Source organism: Hibiscus syriacus, unplaced genomic scaffold, assembly GCF_006381635.1.
Source record: "Hibiscus syriacus cultivar Baekdansim isolate YM2019G1 unplaced genomic scaffold, ASM638163v2 tig00110888_pilon, whole genome shotgun sequence".
NCBI lineage: Eukaryota > Viridiplantae > Streptophyta > Magnoliopsida > Malvales > Malvaceae > Hibiscus > Hibiscus syriacus.
In genome coordinates this window covers 327334-353573 of record NW_024062898.1, presented here as the reverse complement: position 1 = coordinate 353573, position 26240 = coordinate 327334, and the positions used below count along the sequence as shown (strand labels likewise).

At 35.2% G+C, this 26240-nt stretch overlaps 2 protein-coding genes across 2 annotated transcripts; one reads left to right on the top strand and one right to left on the bottom strand.

Annotated features, from left to right (window-relative positions):
* Positions 1 to 2330: 2330 nt before the first annotated feature.
* Positions 2331 to 3959, bottom strand: LOC120144300 (pectate lyase-like). Its single transcript, XM_039158402.1, has 4 exons — positions 3844 to 3959; positions 3007 to 3747; positions 2795 to 2933; positions 2331 to 2705 (listed from the first exon to the last, which is right to left on the bottom strand). Exons 1-4 carry the CDS (start codon positions 3957 to 3959, stop codon positions 2484 to 2486), a joined length of 1218 nt encoding a protein of 405 aa, XP_039014333.1. The 3' UTR covers positions 2331 to 2483.
* Positions 3960 to 5670: 1711 nt separating this feature from the next.
* On the top strand, positions 5671 to 7304 carry LOC120144301 (pectate lyase-like). The gene is made up of 4 exons (XM_039158403.1): positions 5671 to 5806; positions 5903 to 6643; positions 6717 to 6855; positions 6946 to 7304. Exons 1-4 carry the CDS (start codon positions 5691 to 5693, stop codon positions 7165 to 7167), a joined length of 1218 nt encoding a protein of 405 aa, XP_039014334.1. The 5' UTR covers positions 5671 to 5690; the 3' UTR covers positions 7168 to 7304.
* The last annotated feature ends 18936 nt before the right edge of the window (positions 7305 to 26240 follow it).

Genomic DNA, 26240 nt, shown 5'->3' with positions numbered 1-26240 from the left:
AAGGAGAAACAATCGACTGGATTTCAAGGAGCTCTGTCAAAGGGCCTCGTGTCATCGTAACAGATATCCCACACGGCTTCCATGGCATCCTTCGCGGCTGTTTCGGAGCAGAAGGGGTTCACGCTCAATGATTTCAAAACTCTTCTTCTGACACAGTCCTTTAAAACCAACACATAAATCACTGGAAACCATATTGGAAACGCCATAACTAAGTTGAAGTAAATGATGAACAACATTAACGACATAAGGTGGGTTTCCATCACTAATTTCTTTACTTCTAGCTTTACAAGTACAGCATATAACACGGCGGAACTAACGGTGTGCGACTAGAAACTTACTTGGACTCGGGTTTCAGTGTCAAGTAAAAGCATGGGCAATAAGGATTTTCTAGGTTTTTCCATATATTGCAGGGTCCTTGGTCATATTCCTATCCTCATTTCCAAACATGGATTCAACGCATATGTCCTAATAAAAAAGAAGTGTCCGAGCAGTTCAGATTAGGAAGAAGTAGATGCAAAGGGCCGGTACAAGATATATTTCTCAAGTTGGTTCTGTTTATGCACAGAGGAGCCAACTCCACTTCCTCTTGAAATCTCTGCTTCATAGAGTTATTTCATATTTCACACGAAAATATTGTAAAAGGAATCAAAAGTAGTGTACGAGTTCTTTTAGGAAATTCAACCCTTAATGTTTTATTCGGATTCATGTTCATAGCACAACTCCTACGTGGGAGTAAAATAAGATCAATGATACAAAATAAGAGGGAAAAGAACTCACTTATTCATGCCCCCTTATCTTCATAAAACACTGAAGCAATTCCCGTTTGTAGTTGTTATGACAAGGACAATGACATATCTAGTAGCTTCAGTACCTTGTAAACAAATAAAACAATTTTTTTTATTGAATGGAGATTTTTTTTCTTTCTAAAATCTTTCTCTCTCTTCTCTCGTCAAAAACTCCTCAATAAACCTAAAGTTCATAACAGTTCTAGGTGATCTCTTTTGTATGATTGATTTTTGTTAAACACATCAACATATCCAAATAATTCCTTTATAGTTAAAACCCTAAAAGAACATCAGATGTATGATCTTTAAACTCTTGTATCTTTAAAGAATAAGCGATCTTTTGATATGACCTCGTAATCTATTAAAATAAAATAATAAGTGAACACATCAAATTGAATTTATATATTATGTAAATTTATAAATATCCATCATGATTTTACTGTTGATATTAACACTAAAAGTTAGTAAAAATTTTCTAAATCAAGATGAAGAAAGAATGATTAACAATTTGACATTTAAAACCTTAACTTTCATCCTTTTCCTCACAAATAAAGAAATTTAATATCCTACGAACAAAAGATTTTCATAGACGTCAATGATTGTTTGATTATCAACTTCATTTAAATCAAAAGCATGGACCAGTTGTCATCGTCAACAACTAGATTTTAACATCAAATAATTTGACCACCGACCTTAAACTTCTAACATTCAACGAAATAATCTGGATGCTCTCAGGCCAATGGAAAATAAAAAAGGAAAAAAATAGTGGATGAAACAGCCAAATTACGCTCTGTTTCTTCACTTCTTTTCTATTTCAGTGAGAAACCTGTCCTAAATCTCCAACATAGAACGTACTTTTCTATTTTTGAAGTAGCTGGAGACTCATTGATTTTCTCTTTGTATTTCTTTTTTGAAGTGCTGTAGTAGGTCCGGATTGCTCACTCAAGTTTAACGATATTTTCCAATTATAGATTTACTTCAATAAAGATCTTCTTAAGCAGAGGGGGAACTTCGTGAATTGTTTTTTAAGTATTAATTAATATTTAAAAAGCTATATTTTTAAAAAAATAAATAAAGAAAAATTACCATGATCCCCTCAATTAAAAAATTATATTTATAGAAAATAAAAAATATTTTTATTCCTATTATAATAAATTCTTAGTTCCGCCGATGTTTTTAAGGTACCACTCGTCTTGTTGTTGTAGAATTTCATATAAATCATCACCTGGAATTTCCATAAAATATTGTCTTTCGTATACTTCTTTTAAATATTATTTCTCCCAACCAGTTTTCAGTTAATCTTTGCAGTAAACTATTCGCGTCGCAAACGGTGGAGGTTACTCCCACGTAAAAAAAGTAAGCCACTATCATGATCGTGCAAAGTCCTTTTATCTATTCATAAGAAAATAACAGTAAAACCAACACTAAACTGCAGTTGCACTTTGTCATTACAACACCGAAAGTAAAATCTCAACGGTATTAATAATCCGATTTATAGAGCAACATGCAGAGGTTGTCTCTTCATATAACATTCTTACCTATATATGACCAAACCCCAATACTATTAAAAGTACATTTCATTAGAGTATTATTTAACTCATCCCCGCTAAAACAAGGATCCTTCTTAGTCTCTCTTTCCATTTGTATTTTCTCGCATACGTACATATTTGTACGTATGGTTTTCGGCTAAGTCAAAAGCTAGCAGTGGGATCCAATCCTACAATTTAGTGCACCGGCTGTGGCCGTCATTGGACCCACAAGAGAAGACGGTCTAGCACTCAGACTTGAAGCCCTTGCATAGGTCGAAGTTGCACCAACTCCGGTCTGCCTGAAGAAGGCTCCGTTCAACATCAAATCCCCCTCCGATCTCCAGTTCCAGCTTCTCCACTCGCTTTCCGGCGCATCCTCGTGTTTGGTCACCTACATATGATAATCATTTTTACATTACTGTATACGTACGAAATTCTTGACGATTTTTTTATGATTAGGTCTTGAACTTAATTAATCACCTCTTTCTTCGAACTGTCATCTGGTGCTAGAAATCGATTCCCTTGGCTGTTGATAGTAGGGTTTGCACTTCCACCGATGGCGTACATCTCCCAGTGTGTGTAATCGTTGTTCACCACATGAAAGTATCCGTGTCGGCACCTGTAATTTAATACCCATGAATACTGATAACGGACGAGAATCGAAACCACTAAGAAATTAAGGATTAGCTTACCTTGGCATTCTTTGTACCAGGCCTTCTCCGAAATGGTTAAAGGCAACAGTGACTTGCATGTCTTTGTCTTGTGTATACTCATCACTGTGTCCCAACAGCATGACTTTATCATGATTGGTCATGTAGTTGTTTGAGATGGTGACTGCAGTGGATCCATGGATGACATCAATCAGTCCATCTTGACAATTAGAGAGCGTACACTGGTCAACCCATATATTCTTGCTGTTAAAGATGGATACTCCATCACCATCCGATTGATCCCAATGGCCAGCATGCTCAGGTGAGTCTCTTATAGTGCTACTCCCTCCGGGCTTACAATCATGTATGTTGATCCCATGGATGATGATGTTCGATACGTAATGTATGGTAATGCATGGCCCTCCCGATATATGAACGCTCGTGCCTCGTCCGTCGATCGTCTTGTAAGAGTTCATCACCAACTCTTCTTTCAATGTAATCACCATGTCACTCTTGAATATGATCCACAATGGCTCGTCTTGGATCACAGCATGCCTTAATGTACCAGGTTTAGGGTTCAAGGGATCATCGTCTCCGGCATCCGTAACGACATAGATTCGACCATTTTTACCGCCCATAGCATTCTTTCCGAATCCAATTCCACAGTCAGCTAACTTCTGACGGTTGCGCTCCCAATTCGGGTCGCACCTCCAACAATCATCAATGGGGTTCCCTGATCCACATGATAAGTAACCCAAGTTCCTCCTAGAAGCATTGATACTCCTACAAAACAAACACATAGTAAAACGTTAGTCTTATAAATCCTTTATAACACGGATAGCTAGAAGGGAAACGATAACTCGAGTGTTGATATATTACTTATGGACGTCGTCCACGACGGATTCGGGGTCTGGAACTGCGGAAGAAGAAACAAGATATGGAACAAGGAGGGAAATGAAGAGAACGTGAAAGACTGAACATGTTGAAAAATCCATTGTGTTAGTGGGAAAGATGGAAGAGATGGTGGGTTAGCATAGCCATGCAGAATGGGGTTTATATAAAGTGTGAAAGCCGAGATGTATGGCGTAATTAACCTAAGCAAATGGGTCTAAGAGAGTCGTAATTTCAGGGTCTTTTAGCCTAAGGAGTCATGTAGGTAGTTTATACCGGTAATCAAGCGTAAAGAAATTCAAAAATACACGTGAATTACAGTCAATTTTGTTGAATTTATTGAGCCCTGTATTTCATCTACAGTACCGTAACGTGCAATTTTATCTTCTGCCTACCTTCCATTTGCCTAATTATATATTTGGAAAGATTATGTTTATATTTAAGCATGTTTTTTTTAATAATCTGGGGTAAATATACTGATCGCTCACTCCTCTGGCATCTATAATGCTCGTATCCGGGTCCTCAAGAAAAAATAACAGTTCTTTTATCACAGAGGTCACTTTAATCCATGCTATTGATTATATATTTATATTTAAGCATGTTTAAATACATAAACGTTGATATTGATTTTTTTTGACAAATTGATATTTTTAAAATAAAATATTTTAACTACACTTTATTGCATGTGTCTAAACCTGAAATGCCGACTTATATTAATTTAAATCTCAAACCAAACCTTGATAAAAACAATTTCAACATATTTCGATTTTGATAAATGGCAGTCTTATTTTTGAGGAAAATGACATTAATATTAGACAAGGAGCTATCTTAATTTGATCCATAATGTGCTCCACATGAAAAATGGAACATGATTTGCCAACCATTTCTGGAAAAATTGCTGATCCTAGTTGACATTTTACTTTTCTTTTACATGAAACTTTAGAATTTTGGTTGCTTTTATTTGACTTGCTAAACCATGTGATACAAATTTGCAATGTTTAGTATTTGTTTACAAGATAGTATTTGTTTAGTTATTTTTTAATTAATTGACAACATGCTCATACCTACAAATACAATTGAATGCCATGTAGTAGGATATATTAAACAAAGTTATATATATATATATATGTCAGAAATTGAATTGGGAGACAAAAAATTTGCACAATTTTGAACACGATTGTATTGCACTGCAAGTTACACCGTCCGGCACTTCCACACAACGGAAGAGAAAGGCTGCCTATATATAAGCAGGATTAGATTATTTCTATGTCTGTATATAAAATGATAACTAAAACTAGCAAATGATAATCATTTAATTCTGTTTGTGAAGTTATAATTTGTTAACTCTACTGCAAGTGATTAAAAATCTGAAAACGATGATGTTATGAGTTTCTGTTGCTGATATTAAGGAACAATTAGCCATCAAGGTTGAACACTTATTTTCTTTGGCATCATATTATCGCAACCAAAATTCCAAATTTTCTTCTTTTCGTGTAAAAAGGGAAAAATGTTAATTGGTATCAGCATTTGGAAAGTTTGATGCATTAAGGTAGGCAGAAGATAAAAAATACTGTATACGCATTACGGCTACTGCATAGTTGAAATACAAGGCTCAATAAATTCAATAAAAATTGACTTTTTTAACTCTTCTTTTGATTTCTTTACGCTTGATTAACGGTTTAAACTACCCGTATGACTCCCAAGGCTGAACAACCCTCAAATTACGACTCATTTAGGCTAATCACGCCACACCTCTCGGCTTTCACCCTTTATATAAACCCCATTCTGCATGGCTATGCTAACCCGCCATCTCTTCCTTCTTTCCCACTAACACAATGGATTTATCAACATTTTCAGTCTTTCACATTCTCTTCATTTCCATCCTCGTTCCATATCTTGTTTATTCTTCCGCAGTTCCAGACCCCGAATCGGTCGTGGACGACGTCCATAAGTAATATGTTGAGACTCGAGTTATCGTTTCCCTTCTAGCTATCGGTTTTATGCAGGATTTATAAGACTAACGTTTTTATATGTGTTTGTTTTGTAGGAGTATCAATGCTTCTAGGAGGAACTTGGGTTACTTATCATGTGGATCGGGGAACCCAATTGATGATTGTTGGAGGTGTGACCCGAATTGGGAGCGCAACCGTCAGAAATTAGCTGATTGTGGAATCGGATTCGGAAAGAATGCTATGGGTGGTAAAAATGGTCGAATCTATGTCGTTACGGATGCCGGAGACGATGATCCCTTGAACCCTAAACCTGGTACATTAAGGCATGCTGTGATCCAAGACGAGCCATTGTGGATCATATTCAAGAGTGACATGGTGATTACATTGAAAGAAGAGTTGGTGATGAACTCTTACAAGACGATCGACGGACGAGGCGCGAGCGTTCATATATCGGGAGGGCCATGCATTACCATACATTACGTATCGAACATCATCATCCATGGGATCAACATACATGATTGTAAGCCCGGAGGGAGTAGCACTATAAGAGACTCACCTGAGCATGCTGGCCATTGGGATCAATCGGATGGTGATGGAGTATCCATCTTTAACAGCAAGAATATATGGGTTGACCATTGTACGCTCTCTAATTGTCAGGATGGACTGATTGATGTCATCCATGGATCCACTGCAGTCACCATCTCAAACAACTACATGACCAATCATGATAAAGTCATGCTGTTGGGACACAGTGATGAGTATACACAAGATAAAGATATGCAAGTCACTGTTGCCTTTAACCATTTCGGAGAAGGCCTGGTACAAAGAATGCCAAGGTAAGCTAATCCTTAATTTCTTAGTGGTTCCGATTCTTGTCCGTTATCAGTATTCATGAGTTGTAAATTACAGGTGCCGACACGGATACTTTCATGTGGTGAACAACGATTACACACACTGGAAGATGTACGCCATCGGTGGAAGTGCAAACCCTACCATCAACAGCCAAGGGAATCGATTTCTAGCACCAGATGACAGTTCGATGAAAGAGGTAATTAATTAGGTTCGAAGACCTAATCATAAAAAAATCGTCAAGAATTTCGTACATATACAGTCATGTAAAAATGATTATCATATGTAGGTGACCAAACACGAGGATGCGCCGGAGAGCGAGTGGAGAAGCTGGAACTGGAGGTCGGAGGGGGATTTGATGTTGAACGGAGCCTTCTTCAGGCAGACTGGAGCAGGTGCAACTTCGACCTATGCAAGGGCTTCGAGTCTGAGTGCTAGACCGTCTTCTCTTGTGGGTCCAATGACGGCCACAGCCGGTGCACTAAATTGTAGGATTGGATCCCACTGCTAGCTTTTAACTTAGCCGAAAATCATACGTACAAATATGTACGTATGCGAGAAAATACAAATGGAAAGAGAGACTAAGAAGGATCCTTGTTTAGCGGGGATGAGTTAAATAATACTCTAATGAAATGTACTTTTAATAGTATTGGGGTTTGGTTATATATAGGTAAGAAAGCTATATGAAGCGACAACCTCTGCGTGTTGCTCTATAAATCGGATTATTAATACCGTTGAGATTGTACTTTCGGTGTTGTAATGAAACCATGCAACTGCAGTTTAGTGTTGGTTTTATCCGAATTGAATAATTCTAAACAGCCTTAAACTAGTCGTATGCGACTCATAATTTAAAATGAATAGTCAAAGTACTCATCCAGACTCTAACACAACCATTGGTGACAGTCAAGACTTACAAAATCAAAGAGTGATTTGGGTAATTAAGGACCAAATCCAAGCAGAACTCCGGTATGGATTAATGTAATGTAATCTCTAGCTATGTAAGTTGTCATACAAAGGTGATTGAATAACATGTATAAATTGTGAAAACAATATCATAAGTATATGTATATAGTCTTGAAATAAACAGATTTTAGGGGTATCATCTTCATCGTACCTGGGGTGAAGCTAGAACATGGTATGTATTGAAAGCAGGATAGAAAATTAGGTTGACAGAAGAAAAAGAGAGCACAAGGCTGCTCATACACAGGCTCTTCTTTCTGGGTATGTTCAGTTGTGCTCTCTATCTTCTGTCAGCACAAAAACATCATCATCTTCTCAACTCGTAATCTGCCATGAAAACAAAAGATTTAATTTCAGAGATGAAAAGAGGGTGTTGATTTCATGAATATCCGAGTCTAGTTTCTTTACTCTGGTTCCTAATGATATGCTGAAGGGAAAAGTCCTGGATAATTTACCGCCACTCATCAACGTCGTATTGATGAAAGCAAGCAACCCATCGTCATCTTTTAATTTGTTGCTTTCATGTTCTAATTGGTTGAGCAATTTGACTTGGTGAAAAGTACGAAAATGAAACTGTCGACTATGTATTCGTCCATTCCAATTATGATTTGATTACTTTTGACTAATTTTAAATATGATGTAAACCACTAATTATAACAAAAATTCATCACGCTTGTATAGTAGTAAAATACAAATATTTTATATAAAAATATTTATTACTAATTGTCGGAACCGTATTTCGGTTGGGCCCGGAATTGGGCTTCAACTTGAATAATTGGGTTAGAGTCGCCACCGACTGTTTTAAAAATATTTAGGTAGATCTGACACCATCTTACCTGATCTGCGTTTTACCAGAAATGTATCGGATTCGGGAGTCGGTTACGATCAAGGAATGATTAGCACCCTTGAACCGCCATTTCGGTACCAATTAATTTTTCGGTTGTCTTAATTGTGAAAATTTAAAATTAAAATTAAAATTTAAAAAATCCGGTTCGAATTGCTTAACTTTGATTGGCTGACATTCTTTTTAAAAAAATAAAAAATGTTAGATAATAATAATAATAAAATATTAAATAAATCCAAGAATAAAACAAAAAAAGTAAAAACAAACAAATAAATAAAATACTAAAATAATAAACCAAAAGGGAAAAAAAGAAATAAAATAGAAATAAAATAAATAAATAAGTCAAAAGAAAAAAAAGAAGAAAGAATGGAAAGAAAAAAAAGGAAAATAAAAAAAGTCAAAAGAAAATAAATACAAATAAAAATATAAAATAAATAAATATCGTGATAATAATAAAATAAATAAAGATAAAAAATAACAATAATAATAATGAAAAAAATAAAAATGAAATAAAATAAAAATGGTTATATAGAAAAAATAAAATAAATAATAAAAATAATAAAAATAAATAAATAAAAAAGGACTAATATATAAACGGAGAATGAACGAATGCCCAAAACAGAAATCCAAAATTCCATTAAATGATTAAACGTCCAGATTACAAAGCCTGGGGGAATAAAAGGGATATTATCCCATTTTTGTTAAAAAAACACGGAATGTCTAGGGTCAAAACGACGTAGTTTCGTCTTTAGCATATAAGCCCTATCACAAGGCTTATTTTCCATACTTATTCTCATTTGCTTCCTTACCTCAAAACCAGAAACGAGAGAGAGGGGAATGAGTTCTCTCAAAAGCTTCGAACCGAGCCCAGAATCCGGCGAAGCTCCACCGCCTAGGCAGCCTCTGACCGGCGACAACTGCCGTTCACCAAAGCCGGAGGAGCGAAAAGGTGTCACATTTCGACACGTTTTTACCCCCGGATACGAATTAGAGCTTCGTTTTGCCTGGAAACGTCTCAGAGTCCGTAGATCTACAAAGTATCATTTCAAATTTTTTTGTTTTTTCGCTTGTGCCGCATGAGCTCCCTTGTTGTTGGTTTTGTATTCTATGTGTGTAATCTTTGATTGTTCTCAGGTTATTTCTATGGTGGTTTGATTGTTGTTGGCTTGTTTGCGATCGTGTTTGGTTGTGCGGCTCGATGATGTGGGTACCTTGCTCTGCTGTTCGAACGTGTTTTGTTGATATTGGTTCTCGGTGACCCCCTGGCAGTGCTCTCACCGGGGGCTTTTATAGCCCCGGTGTGGTTGTTGTTGGCCCTGAAATGAGGGGGTTGTTTCGATTTCCCCGTGCATGTGTGACCGGTCATCCCGGGATGGGTCAGTCCCGGGATAACGGCCGGCCGTTTCGCTCATGACCCTTTGACTCCCTATGCGGCGCCGTCGACAATCTCGTGTAAACCCTAGCTCTTTGGACGTTGGTTACGGGCTGGGTCAGGTCCACTTTTGACTGTCTGGACCTTTTATTCAAACCTAGACTGAAAAAAGAAACAAAAGTTAAATAAGGAATTAATAATAAATAAAAAAAGATAATAAAAAAAGTAATAATAATAATAATATATATTCCAAATTATAATATATATATATATTTCAAAAATATTTTTTTAAATTATATATTATATTTTAAAAAAATTCCAAAACTATATATTATATTTTCAAAAATGATTTAAAAAATATTATATAAGTTTTCAAAAAAATGTTTTCAAAACTATATATTATATAAGTTTTCAAAAAGATTTTAAAAACTATATATTATATATATTTTCTAAAATGTTTTAAAAACTATATATTATGTAGTTTTCAAAAATGTTTTAAAAACTATATATTATATACATTTTCAAAAATGTTTTTTAAAACCTATATATTATATACGTTTTTTCAAAAAACCGTTTGCAAACTATATATATATATATAATATGGACGAAAATGAGTGTCTACAGCTGCCTCTCTTTGTCCTTTTTCGTGGAACGAAAAATAGGACAAAGATAAAAAAGACATAAATTTTCGTCCTGTGGATTTGAAAAATTGACTCTGAAAGAATAATTCCCTGTCGAATTGAGTTGCGGATGACTCATCCGTCGCGAAGTCGAGTCCATCTTGAAGTGATATGGAATTGAAGCCGTAGTTCGAAATTTGAATTGGAACTTGGCTTCTTGTTGCCAAATTATAGTCAACTTCGTCTTTTTTCAGTTTAAAGACCTTGGTTAAAAATTTGACTGGAAAGTAGTTCATTGACTCCACCATGTGGTTGATAGGCCTTCGAGCTGAATGAAATCGAACTCGAGAGGTCTTCGTTGACAGATAGCTTTTCTCGACTTAAGCTATGCTGCCGGAAAAAACGATTTATTGTCAATAAGGCACGGCTAACCCATGTCTTTTTCTCGACTTGAAAACCTCGACTGCAACCGGATAGTAGTGTGATTGATGTGTCATCGAGCTGAATAGAATCGAACTCGACAATTTTGTTGACAGATAGCCCCTCTTACCTTGAGCTATGCTGCAAATGATGGCGCCTTTGAGCTGAGTGTAATCGAACTCGGAGGTCTTTGGCAGATAACCCTTCTTGCCTTGAGCTATACTGCAAATGATGGTGCCTTTGAGTTGAGTGTAATCGAACTCAAAGGTATTTGGCAGATAACCCTTCTCGCCTTGAGTTATGCTGCAAATGATGGTGCCTTTGAGCTGATTGTAATCGAACTCGAAGGTCTTTGTTGACAGATAACCCTTCTAGCCTTGAGTTATGCTGTAAATGATGTGCCTTGGAGCTGAGTGTAATTGAACTTGAAGGTTTTTGGTTGGCAGATATCCCTTCTCGACTTAAGTTATGCTACAAATGATGTGCCTTGGAGCTGAGTGTAGTCGAACTCGAAGGTCTTTTGTTAGCATATAACCCTTCTAGCCTTGAGTTATGCTGCAAATGATGTACCTTGGAGCTGAGCGTAGTCGAACTCGAAGGTCTTTGGTTGGAAGATAACCCTTCTCGACTTAAGCTATGCTGCAAATGATGTGCCTTAGAGCTGAGCGTAGTCAAACTTGAAGGTCTTTTGTTGGTAGATAACCCTTCTAGCCTTGAGTTATGCTGCAAATGATGTGCCTTGGAGCTGAGCGTAGTCGAACTCGAAGGTCTTTTGGTGGCAAATAACCCTTCTTGCCTTGGGCTATATTGCAAATGATGTGCCTTGGAGCTGAGCGTAGTCGAACTCAAAGGTCTTTGGTTGGCAGATAACCCTTCTAGCCTTGAGTTATGCTACCAATTGTTTTTTTAAAAAATGGCTTCCTTTCATGGGTCTAAGCCGGTCATAATCTGAGCGGGTCTGAACCAAGTAATATGATTTTTGGATGACTCCCCTTCACAGGAAAGCCCACTGATAAATTCTATCAGCCGGATATTTTTCGTCGTGGAATTGAAATCTGGCTTGAAAATGTTAAGTGGAAACCTGCTACTCATTATTAAGTTAAGATGATATGGATTCGTTCTGGATTTGTTCTTGAACCCATCTGAAATTGATTCTAAGATATGTAGATATGTCAAGTCGGTTAAGGTGTAGCTTCTCACTGTTGAGTCAAACAACCACCATTGATCTTTAAATGAACTTTCGAATCGAGTATCTTTCGTCATGAAGTCAAAACTGGACTCTGAAAGCTGCAAAAAATTATGCATGTGAAAAATGATAAATGTAATGCTCTTAAGTATGTCTAAGATGCATGCAATATGAATTAGCCTTGTACGGAGTCTTGTGCTTTGTCTACCGATCTTGATCCTTGCAATCGATCATGCCCCATTTTCTTCTCGGGTTGCAGCCTTTCACATTTGAGACTGCCCTGTTTGAAAATGTTTTCCCCATTTCTCTTATTTTAGGAGGGGAAAAAAGAAAATATAAGAATTTTGTAAAACATTGATTTTTAATTTAGGCTCGCAATCGAATCAAATCATGAACATGAATTCAAACTATATCAAAAGAATCAGTAGCTCTTTCATGCTTTTAGAGTTATAGATCTTTGAAAAATATTCAAATGGATGAGTTGGTTTTAGGTTGGGTTCCTATTTTCTAAGGTTTCAGCTATAAAAAATGTCATTTTTCTTGGTCATTGAACATGCATTTTTCTTGGCTTGGTATTTTAATTGGATGCGGACAAAATGACGCAACTAGCATGATCAATTACTAGACCTTGTATTTCGGTTCTCTAAAATCTTCCATTTGTTCAAGCTTTGTAGACTCCTCTAACAAAGGTAGTGCAGAAATATCGGTCTAAAAATGAAATTCTTATGTGCTCGTGTGAATTTGACTATAACAGGTGTTCCTTAACTCCCTTAGTCCATCTTTACCGAAACACCTTATTTAATTTTGCCATTGTATGGCTAGCTGGATCCATAAAGCCGGGGCGTTTAAGCAATTGCTCTATAGGGACAGCTCAATATCATTGTATATATATATTATAACTGCCTTTATCAGGCTAGCTAAATATTAACAATAAAGCCAGGGCGTTTAACCAATTGCTCTAGAGGGACAACTCAAGCTTTATTGTATATTATAATCACCTTTATCTGGCTTAGCTAAATCTTATCCATAAAGCCGTGGTGTTTAACCAATTTCTTTAGAGGGACAGCTCAAGCTTTATTGTATATATGTAATATTATAATATGGGTATACGGATCCAATTTCTTAAGTTTGTCAAGAAGAACCTGTTATAGTCTAGGTGTTGTTGAAAGTTAATGAACCTCATCTTTAGAGTTCAATTTCCAAGCAACTGACCTGAACTAGATTCACCTACTCGACTATTCCATCTGTGAAGATCATTATCATCACTGAACGTCTTAAACAAAAAAGTATAGTAATTGTCACATACAAAAGATGCCCTATGTTGTCCGTACCTATGCACATCTAAATACCAAGCCTTATGATGAGAGAAGGCTATATTGGTTATTTGTAAGAGAAGGGTACGATGTTTGAGCTTATCTTCTGGGTAAGGTTAAAGTCCTTTGTTTTATTATCCTTTAATCGTGTTACTTTATCAAAGATCTTTAACTCCGATCACTTACAGAGTTTTTTAATTCATTTGATATTCAAAGAATTTCAAGTTGTAAAGTTGATTCAATGTTCCATATAAATTCATTGAAATATCTAAAGAAAGTTCAAAAACAAGTTCTAAATATGAGAAAGTTTAAAAAACAAATTCAAACAAGATGCCTCAAAATTGAATAAGGCCTCATCAGGATACCCCACTTTCCATGACTCTTTCTGCTTTGGGAGTGTCATTGCTTTCATCATAAAATTCCAGCTCTTTTCTATCCATCATTAGCTAGATCAAGGCTATAAAATTAGGCACATTCTTGTACATCATGTTCATTTTCATTGTGATAACAACAATGACTGCACCCATTTGGAAACTGATGTGCTAATATGTGGTGTAAGAAACCCCGCATTTATCATTTGCCTCCATACCCAAGCAAGATGTGACTTCACTTCGGAAACTTTGGTTTTGGCCTTTTTACCATTTTTCTTGGTGATTGCAATTTCCTCATTCTCTTGATGATTAGGCAGAGGGTTCTGTGCAATGTGGAGTGATTCTGTATTATTGAAATGAATCCAACTCTTGTTGCGCATTCTTTGGATAATCCTCTTAAAGGCGAGGTAATTTTCAATAGAATGCCCCGGAACATCGCCATGATATTCACAGTGCACATTTTTGTCATACCACCTGGGGTATGGGGGCTTTAGAGGTGTCTCTGGATAGGGTGACACCATATGTGCATCAAACAGTTGTTGGTAGAGCTCTTGTATGTCATGGGAATGAGATCAAAATGCTCATTTTCTCTCCTTGGTTCTTGCCTAGAAGAGGGTACAACTGCAAACGATTTTGAAATATTGATGATCTCTCATTATTTCTTTTTCAGAGGAGGTTTTCTACTCGACCTGCCTCCTTGTTTAATGGTTGTTTTTATCATCTTTGTTATGACTTCCTCATCGAATCTTGGAATGTGGTGATAATCTGAATTATTTTGAAGATTGACCACAAAGGCTTGTGCTTTCGTTGAAGATGAATCTCCTTGACGTCCTGGTAAGATTCCAGGTGACATTGCCAACTGTGGAGTGGGTGGTACAAAAAACCCCTCATATGCCCCTGCCCCAAGAGCATTCATTTGATTCAAGCCAAACAACCTTAAAATAATCTGGTCAACCAATAAGTCATTGTTCCTAGTGATGGAATCCAAGGTACTTCGTTGATTTTGACTTATTTTCTCTTTCAGTTCTTTCTGTAACCTTAGCATATTCTCTTCAAGTTGAGCAATTCTGGCTTCCATCTTATTCTTTTTGAAGTGGGTACTATGTGGATGGGGTGTATCCAATGCTTGAGGTGGTATATCCAATGTTTGTTCCCTTTTGAGAAGACATGCTTATGTTAGTTAATGCGAATGGAATGAAATGAAAATAACAAAATGCAAAATATGTTTAAGTGCATAATGCATGCAATGTTCGAGGCATTGATCAAAAAATGTGTCTGTTATTATAAATAATCCTTATTGGGGACAAAAGTGTTACGTCTTAAAAGACAAAAACATTTTGATGGTATAGATCCCGAACAACCCCAGACAAGTTGATTCGTCTTCCGTCTTTTTTCTGTTAGCTGTTGAATATCCAGTCGAACCGTTCCGGCTCCTTTGGCTAAACTGTGCAAGAGATGAGTTGCTTGCCCCAAAAAAGTCTCGAATGACTGCATCTCCGATTTTCACTCTCTGTTGAGCTTGTTCCTAACGAAAGTGCCATTGGGGCCCTCCATCGATAGGAACTATTTGAAGCTTGCTTCCTGAACTTGTCAACAACGACCTCCAGTTTCAGCTACCGTTTTGTCATCTTGTTCTTGTTGTCTTTGAAAGGATTCTTCAGGTTAGTAACCTTTTTTGTGTCTGCCACTGCAACGATTTGGCAGCTCAAAAAGTTGACTTTTGTGTGCACAGTGTAAATCACGGTCCATTCTGAGTATCCTCTGGCCATAGCTGGACTTCTGAGCTTTTCATCTCTTGTATTATAACCTCTTTGTCCATTAATGCATACTATTTACATTTAAAGAACACAATTTTGGTAGATCAACACCTCTTTTGAATAGTGCAAATGATGAAAATAAAATAAAAGAGAACAAAAATGAAAAGAGTTAGTGAGGTAGTGATAATAATCAAAACAATCATGAAAATAAAAGTCTTACCCCACATGATATCTACCCCACTTTCTTATTATTCCTACCCGGACATGATCTCTATCATGCAAGTTAATTTTGAACAAGTCCAAACCGCATAAATTTTCTAGTTCACATGCTTTGAACATAAAATAAGGCAGGAAATGAACTAAAAAATAACCTAGGATTTAAAATGAGGTTTCAGTGTGGGCTCTAATTCCCTGTAGTCTCCTGGTTTAGGTTCTAAAAAAGTTACCCGAGTTCTCCTTGCTGGTGCCCCCTTGGGCTTGTCAAACCCTTAGTCCTAAGCCTATTACAAGGTTATGTGGACTAAGTTAAACTCGAGAGGAAACATTTCCTTATGCCCGCACGGTGAATAAATTCACACGAAGACATAAGGTATATGAATCCCGAAGGTTACCTGCTAGGCCCGCACGGAGAATAAATTCTCACGAAGACGTCGCTTTTACCCCCACTTAAAAAGGGTTTGGAGCTCGGGTACAGAGCCAGAGATAGAAACTTTTCAAAAATCTGAAATCATTGGAAAAAAATGTCAGTACAACTATTTATTTGAAAAATAATCAAAGGTAAATAATTAGAATCGAATGAATAAATTAAAATTAAAATTTACAATTTTTACTCAAAAAGATAACTGAAGTTAATTCTGGCCTGACTCACTTACCTGTCCCCAACAGAGTCGCCAAGCTGTCGGAACAATTCTTTCGGTTGGGCCCGGAATTGGGCTTCAACTTGAATAATTGGGTTAGAGTTACCACCGATCGTTTTAAAAATATTTAGGTAGATCGGACACCATCTTACCTGATCTGCGTTTTACCATAAATGTATCGGATTCAGGAGTCGGTTACGGTAAAGGAATGATTAACACCCTTGAACCGCCCTTTCGGTACCAATTAATTTTCCAGTTGTCTTAGTTACGAAAATTTAAATTTAAATTTAAAAAACCCGATTCGAATTGCTTACCTTTGATTGGCTAGAATTCTTCTAAAAAATGTTGAAAATGTTAGATAAAAATAATAATAAAATATTAAATAAATCCAAGAATAAAACAAAAAAAGTAAAAACAAATAAATAAATAAAATACTAAAATAATAAACCAAAAGGGAAACAAATAAATAAATAGAAATAAAATAAATAAATAAGTCAAAAGAAAAAGGAAAAAAAGAAAGAATGGAAAAAAAAAAAATAAGGAAAATAAAAAAGTCAAAAGAAAATAAATAAAAAAAATAAAAATAAAAAATAAAATAAATAAATAAATATCATGATAATAATAAAATAAATAGAGATAATAAATAACAATATTAATAATGAGAAAAAACAAAAACAAAATAAAATAAAAACGGTTAGATAGAAAAAATGAAAAATAATGAAAATTAAAAATAAAAATAAATAAATAAAATGGACTAATATATAAACGAAGTATGAACGAGTGCCCAAAATAGAATCTAAAATTCCATTAATTGATTAAACATCCAGATTATAAAACCTGAGGGACTAAAAGGGATATTATCCCCTTTTTGTTTAAAAACACGGAATGTCTAGTGCCAAAACGATGTAGTTTCATCTTTAGCATATAAACCCTATCACAAGGCTTATTTTTCACACTTATTCTCATTTGTTTCCTTACCTCAAAACCAGAAACGAGAGAGAGGGAATGAGCTCTCTCAAAAGCTTCGATCGAGCCCAGAATCCGGCGACGGAGGAGCGAAAAGGTGTCACCTTTCGACTTATTTTTTACCCCCGGATATGAATCTGGGCTTCGTTCTGCCTGGAAACGCCTCAGAGTCCGTAGATCTACAAAGTATCCTTTCGTATTTTTTTAGTTTTTTCGCTTCTGTCGGATGAGCTCCCTTGTTGTTGGTTTTGTATTCTATGCGTGTATTCTTTGATTGTTCTCGTGTTACTTCTATGGTGGTTTGATCGTTGTTGGCTTGTTTTCGATCGTGTTTGGTTGTGTGGCTCGATGATGTGGGTATCTTGCTCTGTTGTTCGAACGTGTTTTGTTGACGTTGGTTCTCGGTGACCCCCTAGCAGTGCTCTCACCGGGGGCTTTTATCCCGGTGTGGTTGTTGTTGGCCCCAAAATGAGGGGAATGTTCCGATTTCCCCATGCATGTGTGACCGGTCATCCCGGGATGGGTCAGTACTGGGATAACGGTCGGCTGTTTCGCTCATGACCCTTTGACTCCCTATGCGACGCCGTTGACAATCTTGTGTAAACCCTAGCTCTTTGGATGTTGGTTCCGGGCTGGGTCAGGCCCACTTTGGACGGTCTGGACCTTTTATTCGAACCTGGACTGCAAAAAAGAAACAAAAGTTAAAAAAGGAATTAATAATAAATAATAAAAGATAATAAAAAGTAATAATAATAATAATAATATATATATTCTAAAATATATAATATATATATTTCAAAAATATTTTTTAAAATTATATATTATATTTTAAAAAAAATTCCAAAACTATATAGTATATAGTTTTCAAAAATGATTTAAAAAAATATTATATAAGTTTTCAAAAAATGTTTTCAAAACTATATATTATATAAGTTATCAAATGATTTTAAAAACTATATATTTTCTAAAATGTTTTAAAAACTTTATATTATATAGTTTTCAAAAATGTTTTAAAAACTATATATTATATATATTTTCAAAAATATTTTTTAAAAACTATATATTATATACGTATTTTTAAAAACCCGTTTGTAAACTATATATATATATATATATATATATATAAATATGGACGAAAATGAATGTCTACACTAATAATTATGAATAAACAATTATGTGAAAGATTTAAAAAAGGATTATTCGAGAGTGAATACAACCTTAAAATCCTAGATGTATATATACATTAATCCTAGTCGAATAAAATTATAGTATATAGTAGAACTTATTTCTTTATCAAACTTACCGTAATGTAAAGCTTTTTGAGTTGGGTTAAATAGAATTCAAGTCAAAAAGATGTAATAATAAATTTATCAAAATTTATTCAAAAAATAATATTAAGTAAAATGAAAAATTATTTATATTTAAATCTATTAGTTCCATTTTCAAATATATAAAATATGTCCCACACAGTGTGAAAGGTGTCGTAACCGGTTTTCGTCCGGGTACGAAATATTTATTTGGCGAAAAGTGATGTGAATAAATGGTTTTTTAAAATAATTTGGGAGTCGCCATCGGCCTTTTGGGTCAGGTAGGTCGAATACCTAAAAATTATCTTTTAAAAGAGTTTTTAAGAAAACATCAGTTAAAAGATGAACTGATCTGCGTTTATAACCAAAAATTCGTTCTTTTATTAATAAAAAGGGATTCGTGGTCAGTTACGTTTAGGGAAGGATTATCACCCCTACAACGCCCAAAATTGGTACTTTTTAATTATAAATTGTCTCTATTATTAAAAATTTAAAAATTCAAAATATATTTAATTTATAATCCTATTTTTTCAAAATTATAAAAAAATATTTATTTATTTAAAAATATCAGAAAAGGACTTCTAGGTGCCTTAAGACAGCTCTTTTCTTTGATATTAATAAATATTAATTTAATAAAATTAAATAATAATTTTTTATTAATATTTAATTTTAAAATACCAGAATAGGACATCCAGTTGTATTAAGACTGCCATATTCTTCGATATGAAAATAAAAATAATTTATTGAAAAATATAAATTATTTTTTATATATATTATGACTACATAATAATAATAAAAATATTTAAATATATAAACAAGTAAAATTAAAATAATAAGAATACAATTAGAACTATATTTAGAAGCATTAAAATAAATGAAAATATTTAAAATTAATGACCTAAATTATAGTAAAATTAAAATTAATATCTAATTCATAATTAATCAAAATTATAGGGATTAAACATGCTATTTTATTATTTATTAATTTAGTGACTAAAATAAAATTATATAAAATTCGGATATTAGAATAAAATAAATTAAAACATACTATTTAGATTAAAATATTAATTATTAAAATTATAGGACTAAATCTGTTATTTACCCTAAATATATTATTTTAATACAAAGGACTAAAATAAATAAAATTAAAATTAAAGATCTGAATTAAAATGATTATAAACTCGATTTAGTGACTAAAATGTAAGGATTACAAATTCAAGGGATGGCGGACGGGATTTAACAATTAAAAATTACACAAATAGCCCTCCCCGAAACGACGTCGTTTGGGAAGGGCTATTTAAAGCCAAATCCGGCTGGCCCTTCGGGCCATATCTCATTTCTTTTTTTTTTCTCTCTCTAACTGAGAGAGAAATGAAATGCTCTCCCCTCTCTCTAGCTTCCCTCATCGGAGGGAAGCCGGTCACCGGACGGCAGCCGTCTGCCGCCGTGACTCTCACCGCCGACCACCGCATCCGGTGGCCGGAAAAAAAAAATATTTTTACACCCTTATGTAGATCGGACCGTCCTAATGACGGTTCCGATGCTCTTTTCTCCTAAACAGTTCCCAATCGGAGCAAATCTAAAGAAGTACCTTCGATTTTCGAAGGTTTTGGTGACGTTTGAAGAGGTCCGGTGGCTTCCTCGGTAAGCTTCTTTCCTTTCTTTTCGTTTCTGTTTTGGTTTACTGCTGGTTGTGGGTTGTCGCTCTCCGTTTTTGTATCTTTGCTCTCTGTTTCTATCTCTCTCGGTCCGTTTTTTTTTTGCAGATGGGGTGATGGTTTTATAGCCATCACCGGTGTGGCAATCGGACCGGGTAAAAGAATACCCTTCGGTGAGTCACCGGACTCCCAGTGGTGACTCACCCCATGGCCTGAACTTGGACGGCTGGCGTTGGAACTTCTGGAGCCTTCGGTTGGGGCGTGGCAGCAGCTGGAGTGACGTGGAGCGGCGGCAGCTGGTGTAGTCCCTAGGGTATCATAACCCTAGGGTTTCGTCTGGCGCCATCTGGACGTTGGATCAATGCTAGATCCAACGGTGGGAGAAGCAAAGCGGCGGAACACTAGGATAGAAACCCTAATTGGGTTTTAGGGTTTTGATTTGGGCCAATCTATTGGGCCTCGATTGGGTTTTGTAATATTAATAAAATAATATATAATAATAATAATATAATAATTATAAAAAATAATAAAAAATGGGTAAAAAAATTTAATATCTTCAGCTGCCCCTCTTTGCATTCTTGTGTTGACAAGAATAGGGCAAAAGACGAAAAGAAATTTTTTTTTATCCATTTAGCTCCACTTGATTATGATGGAGATGTAGAATAAATTTCTCTTTCTTTAGATGAGTTTTCTCATTATGAACTTTTCGCTGGGGATGATGTTGACCTATTTTCTGTGATAGAGTCATTCAAAAGGTGAACAAGCTCTCATTGTGAACTTCTTCTTCCTCTTCAAATAAGTTCTTTTATTATGAACTTTCTCTGGAAATGTTGATCCATCAAGTGATGAATTTGAACAAAAGGTTAAACAAGTTCTTCTCATATGAACTTTTTTCCTTCTTCAGATGAATTCTTCTCATTATGAACTCGAACTGGAAAAGCTGATCCATCAAGTGATGGATTTGAGCATAAGGTTGAACAAATTCTTCTTTCATTATGAATTCTTCTTCTTTTCATGAGTTCTTCTCATTATGAACTTTCTCTGGCAAAGTAATCCATCAAGTGAGGATTTGAGCAAAAGGTTGAACAAAATTCTCATTATGAATTTCTTCTTCTCATTCAAGTAATGAGTTCTTTATGAACTCTACCTGGAAAAAGCTGATCCATCAAATGATGGATTTGAGCAAAAGGTTGAACAAATTCTTTCATTATGAATTCTTATTCCTTCTTCAGATGAGTTCTTCTCATTATGAACTTTCTCTGGCAAAGTTAATCCATCAAGTGATGGATTCAAGCAAAAAGTTGAAAAAATTCTTCTCATATGAATTTCTTCTTCTCTTTCAGATGACGAGTTCTTCTCATTATGACTCTACCTGGAAATGATCCATCAAATGAGGATTTGAATCTTTGCTAAAATCTTTGAAATTCCTGTCAAAATTCAACATGGATGAGAATGAATGAAAATGCACCTATTTTTGCAAATGCCTAAATATGATGCATGATTGTTAAGTTATTTGATTTCAGATGGTGAAATGAATATTTCTTCAGTTGTAGAAACCCAATAAATATTTCTTCTTCAAATCAGAGAATCTATCATCTTTGACAAATGTAGATGTAGATATAATGTCACAAAACCTTGAGAATAAAACTCAATAGTATAGGCTCTTGAAAAGCTTGCATTCATGCAACATGTTAATTCTGATAACAACTCATCGGATTATGAAGTGACCTTTCAAGATGATTCACAGATATCGATAGTTCTTTAATACGAGAAATCTTGATTCTTTTAATACCGAGAAATCTTGAATTCTGATTCTGATGAGGAGAATAAACTGTTATACTTGATAAAAATGGGATTCTCAGAGACTGAAGCTTCAATAGCCATGGAGAGATGTGGTCCAGATTCATCAATTGCAAAATTGACAAATTTTATATGTGCTGCTCAAATGGCTAAGGTTACTGACACATTTCTTCTGGTAAAAGATGGGAAGCCATTATGCAATGATCCCAATTACAAGAAAAGGCGAAACTTGGGCTATGATTTTTGGGAAAGAAATAAGCAAAAGAAGCTTGAAAAGAAACTTCTTAATGAAGACGATCATGCAATTCATCTTTTAATTCCAATGATTGGTTCTGGGTTTTATATCAAACCAAATCAGAGAACTCAAAGAACACTTCCAGAAGATTCTATGAGCACATTCCTCTTCCAAATTCAATGATTGATTTTACCAAACCAGATCAGATAACTCAAAGAACACTTCCAGAAGATGCTATGAGCACATTCCTCTTCCAAATTCAATGATTGATTTTACCAAACCAGATCAGATAACTCAAAGAACACTTCCAGAAGATGCTATGAGCACATTCCTCTTCCAAATTCAATGATTGATTTACCAACCAGATCAGATAACTCAAAGAACACTTCCAGAAGATGCTATGAGCACATTCCTCTTCAAAACTAATGACTGGTTCTACCAAACCAGATCAGATAACTCAAAGAACACTTCCAGAAGATGCTATGTGCACATGGCATTTGTTCCAGTTCATGTTTGGACTGGGATATCACAGTACTTATTCGATGTAGAGCCAGAATTTGTAGATTCGAAGCATTTTCATGCTACTACACTGAAGCTTATGACAATGAGTCACATTCGATTGTCCAGAAGTATGTTCTTGATGAGTGCTGAAAATGGAATCTAGTATGGGTTGGAAGGAATAAAGTTGTTCCACTTGAACCTGATGAGGCGGAAAGCTTCTAGGTTTCCTTAAAACCATACACGGAGGAGGATCTGCTAGAGATATGTTCCCTAGTGATATCAATGTCTTGTTTCTTTTTGCTGGAATCAGTGCTGCAGAGGTCGCCTTCTATTGTCTTAGCATATCTTTGAAAACAGATGTGCAAGAACTGAATGATGATCGGTTGGAGCAATTGATGAGTATATTTGGTGGATTTGACCTTGTTGTCGGTAGCATCCCGTGTAACAATCTTAATGGAAGCAATAAACATCATCATGATGAACTAGAAGATTTTTGTTGGTGCATTTTCTTGCAATGACTGCTACGACAGCTGTCTCTTCTGCTGTTCCAATATATCCCATTCTTTTTAAATCATGGAACGATTTAGTTAATAGTAAAACTGGTCATCTTCAACTTTTGAAATACTGTAATCAATGTTACCCTATATATCCAGAGTGCAAATAATGATTTGTTCATGGATTTATGATGATGATGATTGGTTTACTTTGTATTCCATGCATTTAAAAGTATTAACATAAAGTGATATTCAGAAATCTTTAACTTATTTCAAAATTATGTTAATTCATAGAAGAATAAATTGAATTTTCGAAAATAAATTGAATCTCAAATAAATTGAACTTAAAATAGATAGAATTGTATTCAAAGTTATGACAAGCATAAGATTGATAAAAATTCAAATGTCTCAACAAATTATTATCATAAGTATTTCTAAATTAATCAAATTGACACAATTTAGAGTAATGATGTAAGCTTTTGTCTGGAAGATCTCAAACGTTGTCAAAATGCTTGTAGATGTGAAGTTTCTCCCAAACTGTCAAAATCTTAAGAGGGTTCAATTGCCAGATGCCTAATATCAATATGCATTTGAGCCGCCCATTCAGGTTTTCAACTCAAATCCTTCCTTTGGTTACAAGATGCCCTTTGCGGGTTTTCATCTTGACCCCCCTTTTTTTTTTTTTTTCTTTTCTTTTTCTTCTCTTCAAGCTTAATATTTCTTGACAGAATCCGAGTTTATTGGATTTCTCAGAATTTTTCCATCCATTTCTGCCAAGATCAATGCTCCTCCGGAAAAGGCCTTTTTCACAACGTATGGCCCTTCCCAATTAGGCATCCATTTCCACGGAAATCTTTATGTATAGGCAAAATCTTTTTTAGTACTAGATCACCCTCTTGGAATTCTCTTGGATGTACTTTTTTGTCATGAGACTTCATCATCCGTTTTTTATACATCTGTCCATGGCAAATAGCTTTCAATCTTTTCTCCTCAATAAGGTTCAAATGATCAAATCTAGCTTGGATCCATTCAGATTCATCCAATTTTGTTTCTCTCAAAATTCGAAGCGATGGAATCTCAACTTCAATTGGTAAGACTGCTTCCATCCCATAGACTAAAGAAAAAGGTGTTGCCCCTGTAGATGTTCGAACAGTAGTTCGATATGCGTATAAAGCAAAAGGTAACTTCTCGTGCCAATCTTTGTAAGTTTCAGTGGTCTTTGTAATGATTCTCTTGATGTTCTAATTTGCTGCTTCAACTGCCCCATTCATCTTTGGACGATATGCCACTGAGTTTGCATGTTTGATCTTGAACTGTGCACAAAGTTCGGTCATCATTTTGTTGTTCAGGTTCAGAGCATTATCTGTAATGATCCTTTCTGGTAGGCCATACCGGCAAACTATCTATTTCTTTATGAATTTGCAGACTGTGGACCTCTTAATATTGGCATATGAAGCAGCTTCAACCCATTTGGTAAAATAATCAATTGCCACAAGGATGAAGCAATGTCCATTCGATGCTTTTGGTGTGATTGCTCCAATGACATCTATTCCCCACATAGAAAACGGCCAGGGTGCTGTCATTACATGTAAAGGAGATGGGGGTACATGAATCTTGTCTGCATATATCTGACATTTATGACATTTCCTTGCATAATCAATGCAATCTGTGTGCATGGTAACCCAATAGTATCCATATCTCAATATTTTTCTGGCCATGGAAAGACCATTTACATGTGTTCCACATATTCCACTGTGTACTTCTTCAATGATGCTTCTAGCTTCGCTGGTATTTAAACATCTCAATAGCATTTGATCATTGCTTCTTCTATACATAATCTCTCCATCAAGAAAATATCCAGCAGCCATTCTTCTCAAGGTTCTTTTATCAATTTCAGATGCATTTTGTGGATAACTTTGATTTTTGATATATTGCAGAATATCATGATACCATGGTTTACCATCTACCTCTTCTTCCACACTATAACAATGTGCAGGAATTTCATATACTTGCATTTTGATTGGCATCATATCAACTTTCATAGTTGCCAAAAACATAGCAGCTAATGTAGCCAAAGCATCTACCATTTGATTTTCTTCTCGAGGGAGATAATTGAAGGTAACTTTCTCAAATTTTTTCTCTAATTCGAGGGTAAAATTTCGGTATTCCAACAATTTGGGATCTTTTGTTTCCCATTCTCCTCGCAATTGATACACCACTAACGATGAATCTCCATATATTTTGAGACATTTGATTTTTCTTTCTATAGCTGCTTTCAATCCCATGACACAAGCTTCGTATTCCGCCATGTTATTGGTGCAAAAGAACTCCAGTCTACTTGTAAAGGGATAATAAATATTTTCTGGAGAAATTAACACTGCCCCAATTCCTCGTCCCAAAGCATTGGATGCTCCGTCAAAGTAAAGCTTCCAAAATGCAGATGCATCATTTGTTCTGACTTCTTCATTCATGGATATGCACAACAAATCTTCATCGGGAAAATTGAAACTCAAAGGCTGATAATCATTTGATACACGACTGGCCAGAAAATCAGCTATGACACTTCCTTTTATCGCTTTTTGGTTGACATATACAATATCAAACTCAGATAATAACATCTGCCATCTAGCCATTATGCCTGTCAAAGCTAGTGATTCCATTAAGAATTTCAAAGGATCAAGTTTTGATATCAACCAAGTAGTATGGTATAACATATATTGTCTGAGTCTTCGAGTAGTCCACACCAAGGCACAACATAATTTTTGTATTGGTGGATATCTAATTTCACAATCAGTAAATTTCTTACTCAGATAATAAATAGATTTTTCTTTCCTTCCAGATTCATCATGCTGTCCCAGTACACATCCCATTGAATTTTCAAAGACCGTCAAGTAGAGAATTAATGGTCTATCAGGCATTGGTG

Excerpts from the sequence above, each read along its gene's own strand:
- LOC120144300 (XM_039158402.1), bottom strand. The coding sequence starts at position 3,959 with ATGGATTTTTCAACATGTTCAGTCTTTCACGTTCTCTTCATTTCCCTC. Across the intron at positions 2,934-3,006 it reads CTGGTACAAAGAATGCCAAG|GTGCCGACACGGATACTTTC; the intron begins GTAAGCTAATCC and ends ATTAAATTACAG. Across the intron at positions 2,706-2,794 it reads ATGACAGTTCGAAGAAAGAG|GTGACCAAACACGAGGATGC; the intron begins GTGATTAATTAA and ends TATCATATGTAG.
- LOC120144301 (XM_039158403.1), top strand. The coding sequence starts at position 5,691 with ATGGATTTATCAACATTTTCAGTCTTTCACATTCTCTTCATTTCCATC. Across the intron at positions 5,807-5,902 it reads GTCGTGGACGACGTCCATAA|GAGTATCAATGCTTCTAGGA; the intron begins GTAATATGTTGA and ends TTTGTTTTGTAG. Across the intron at positions 6,856-6,945 it reads ATGACAGTTCGATGAAAGAG|GTGACCAAACACGAGGATGC; the intron begins GTAATTAATTAG and ends TATCATATGTAG.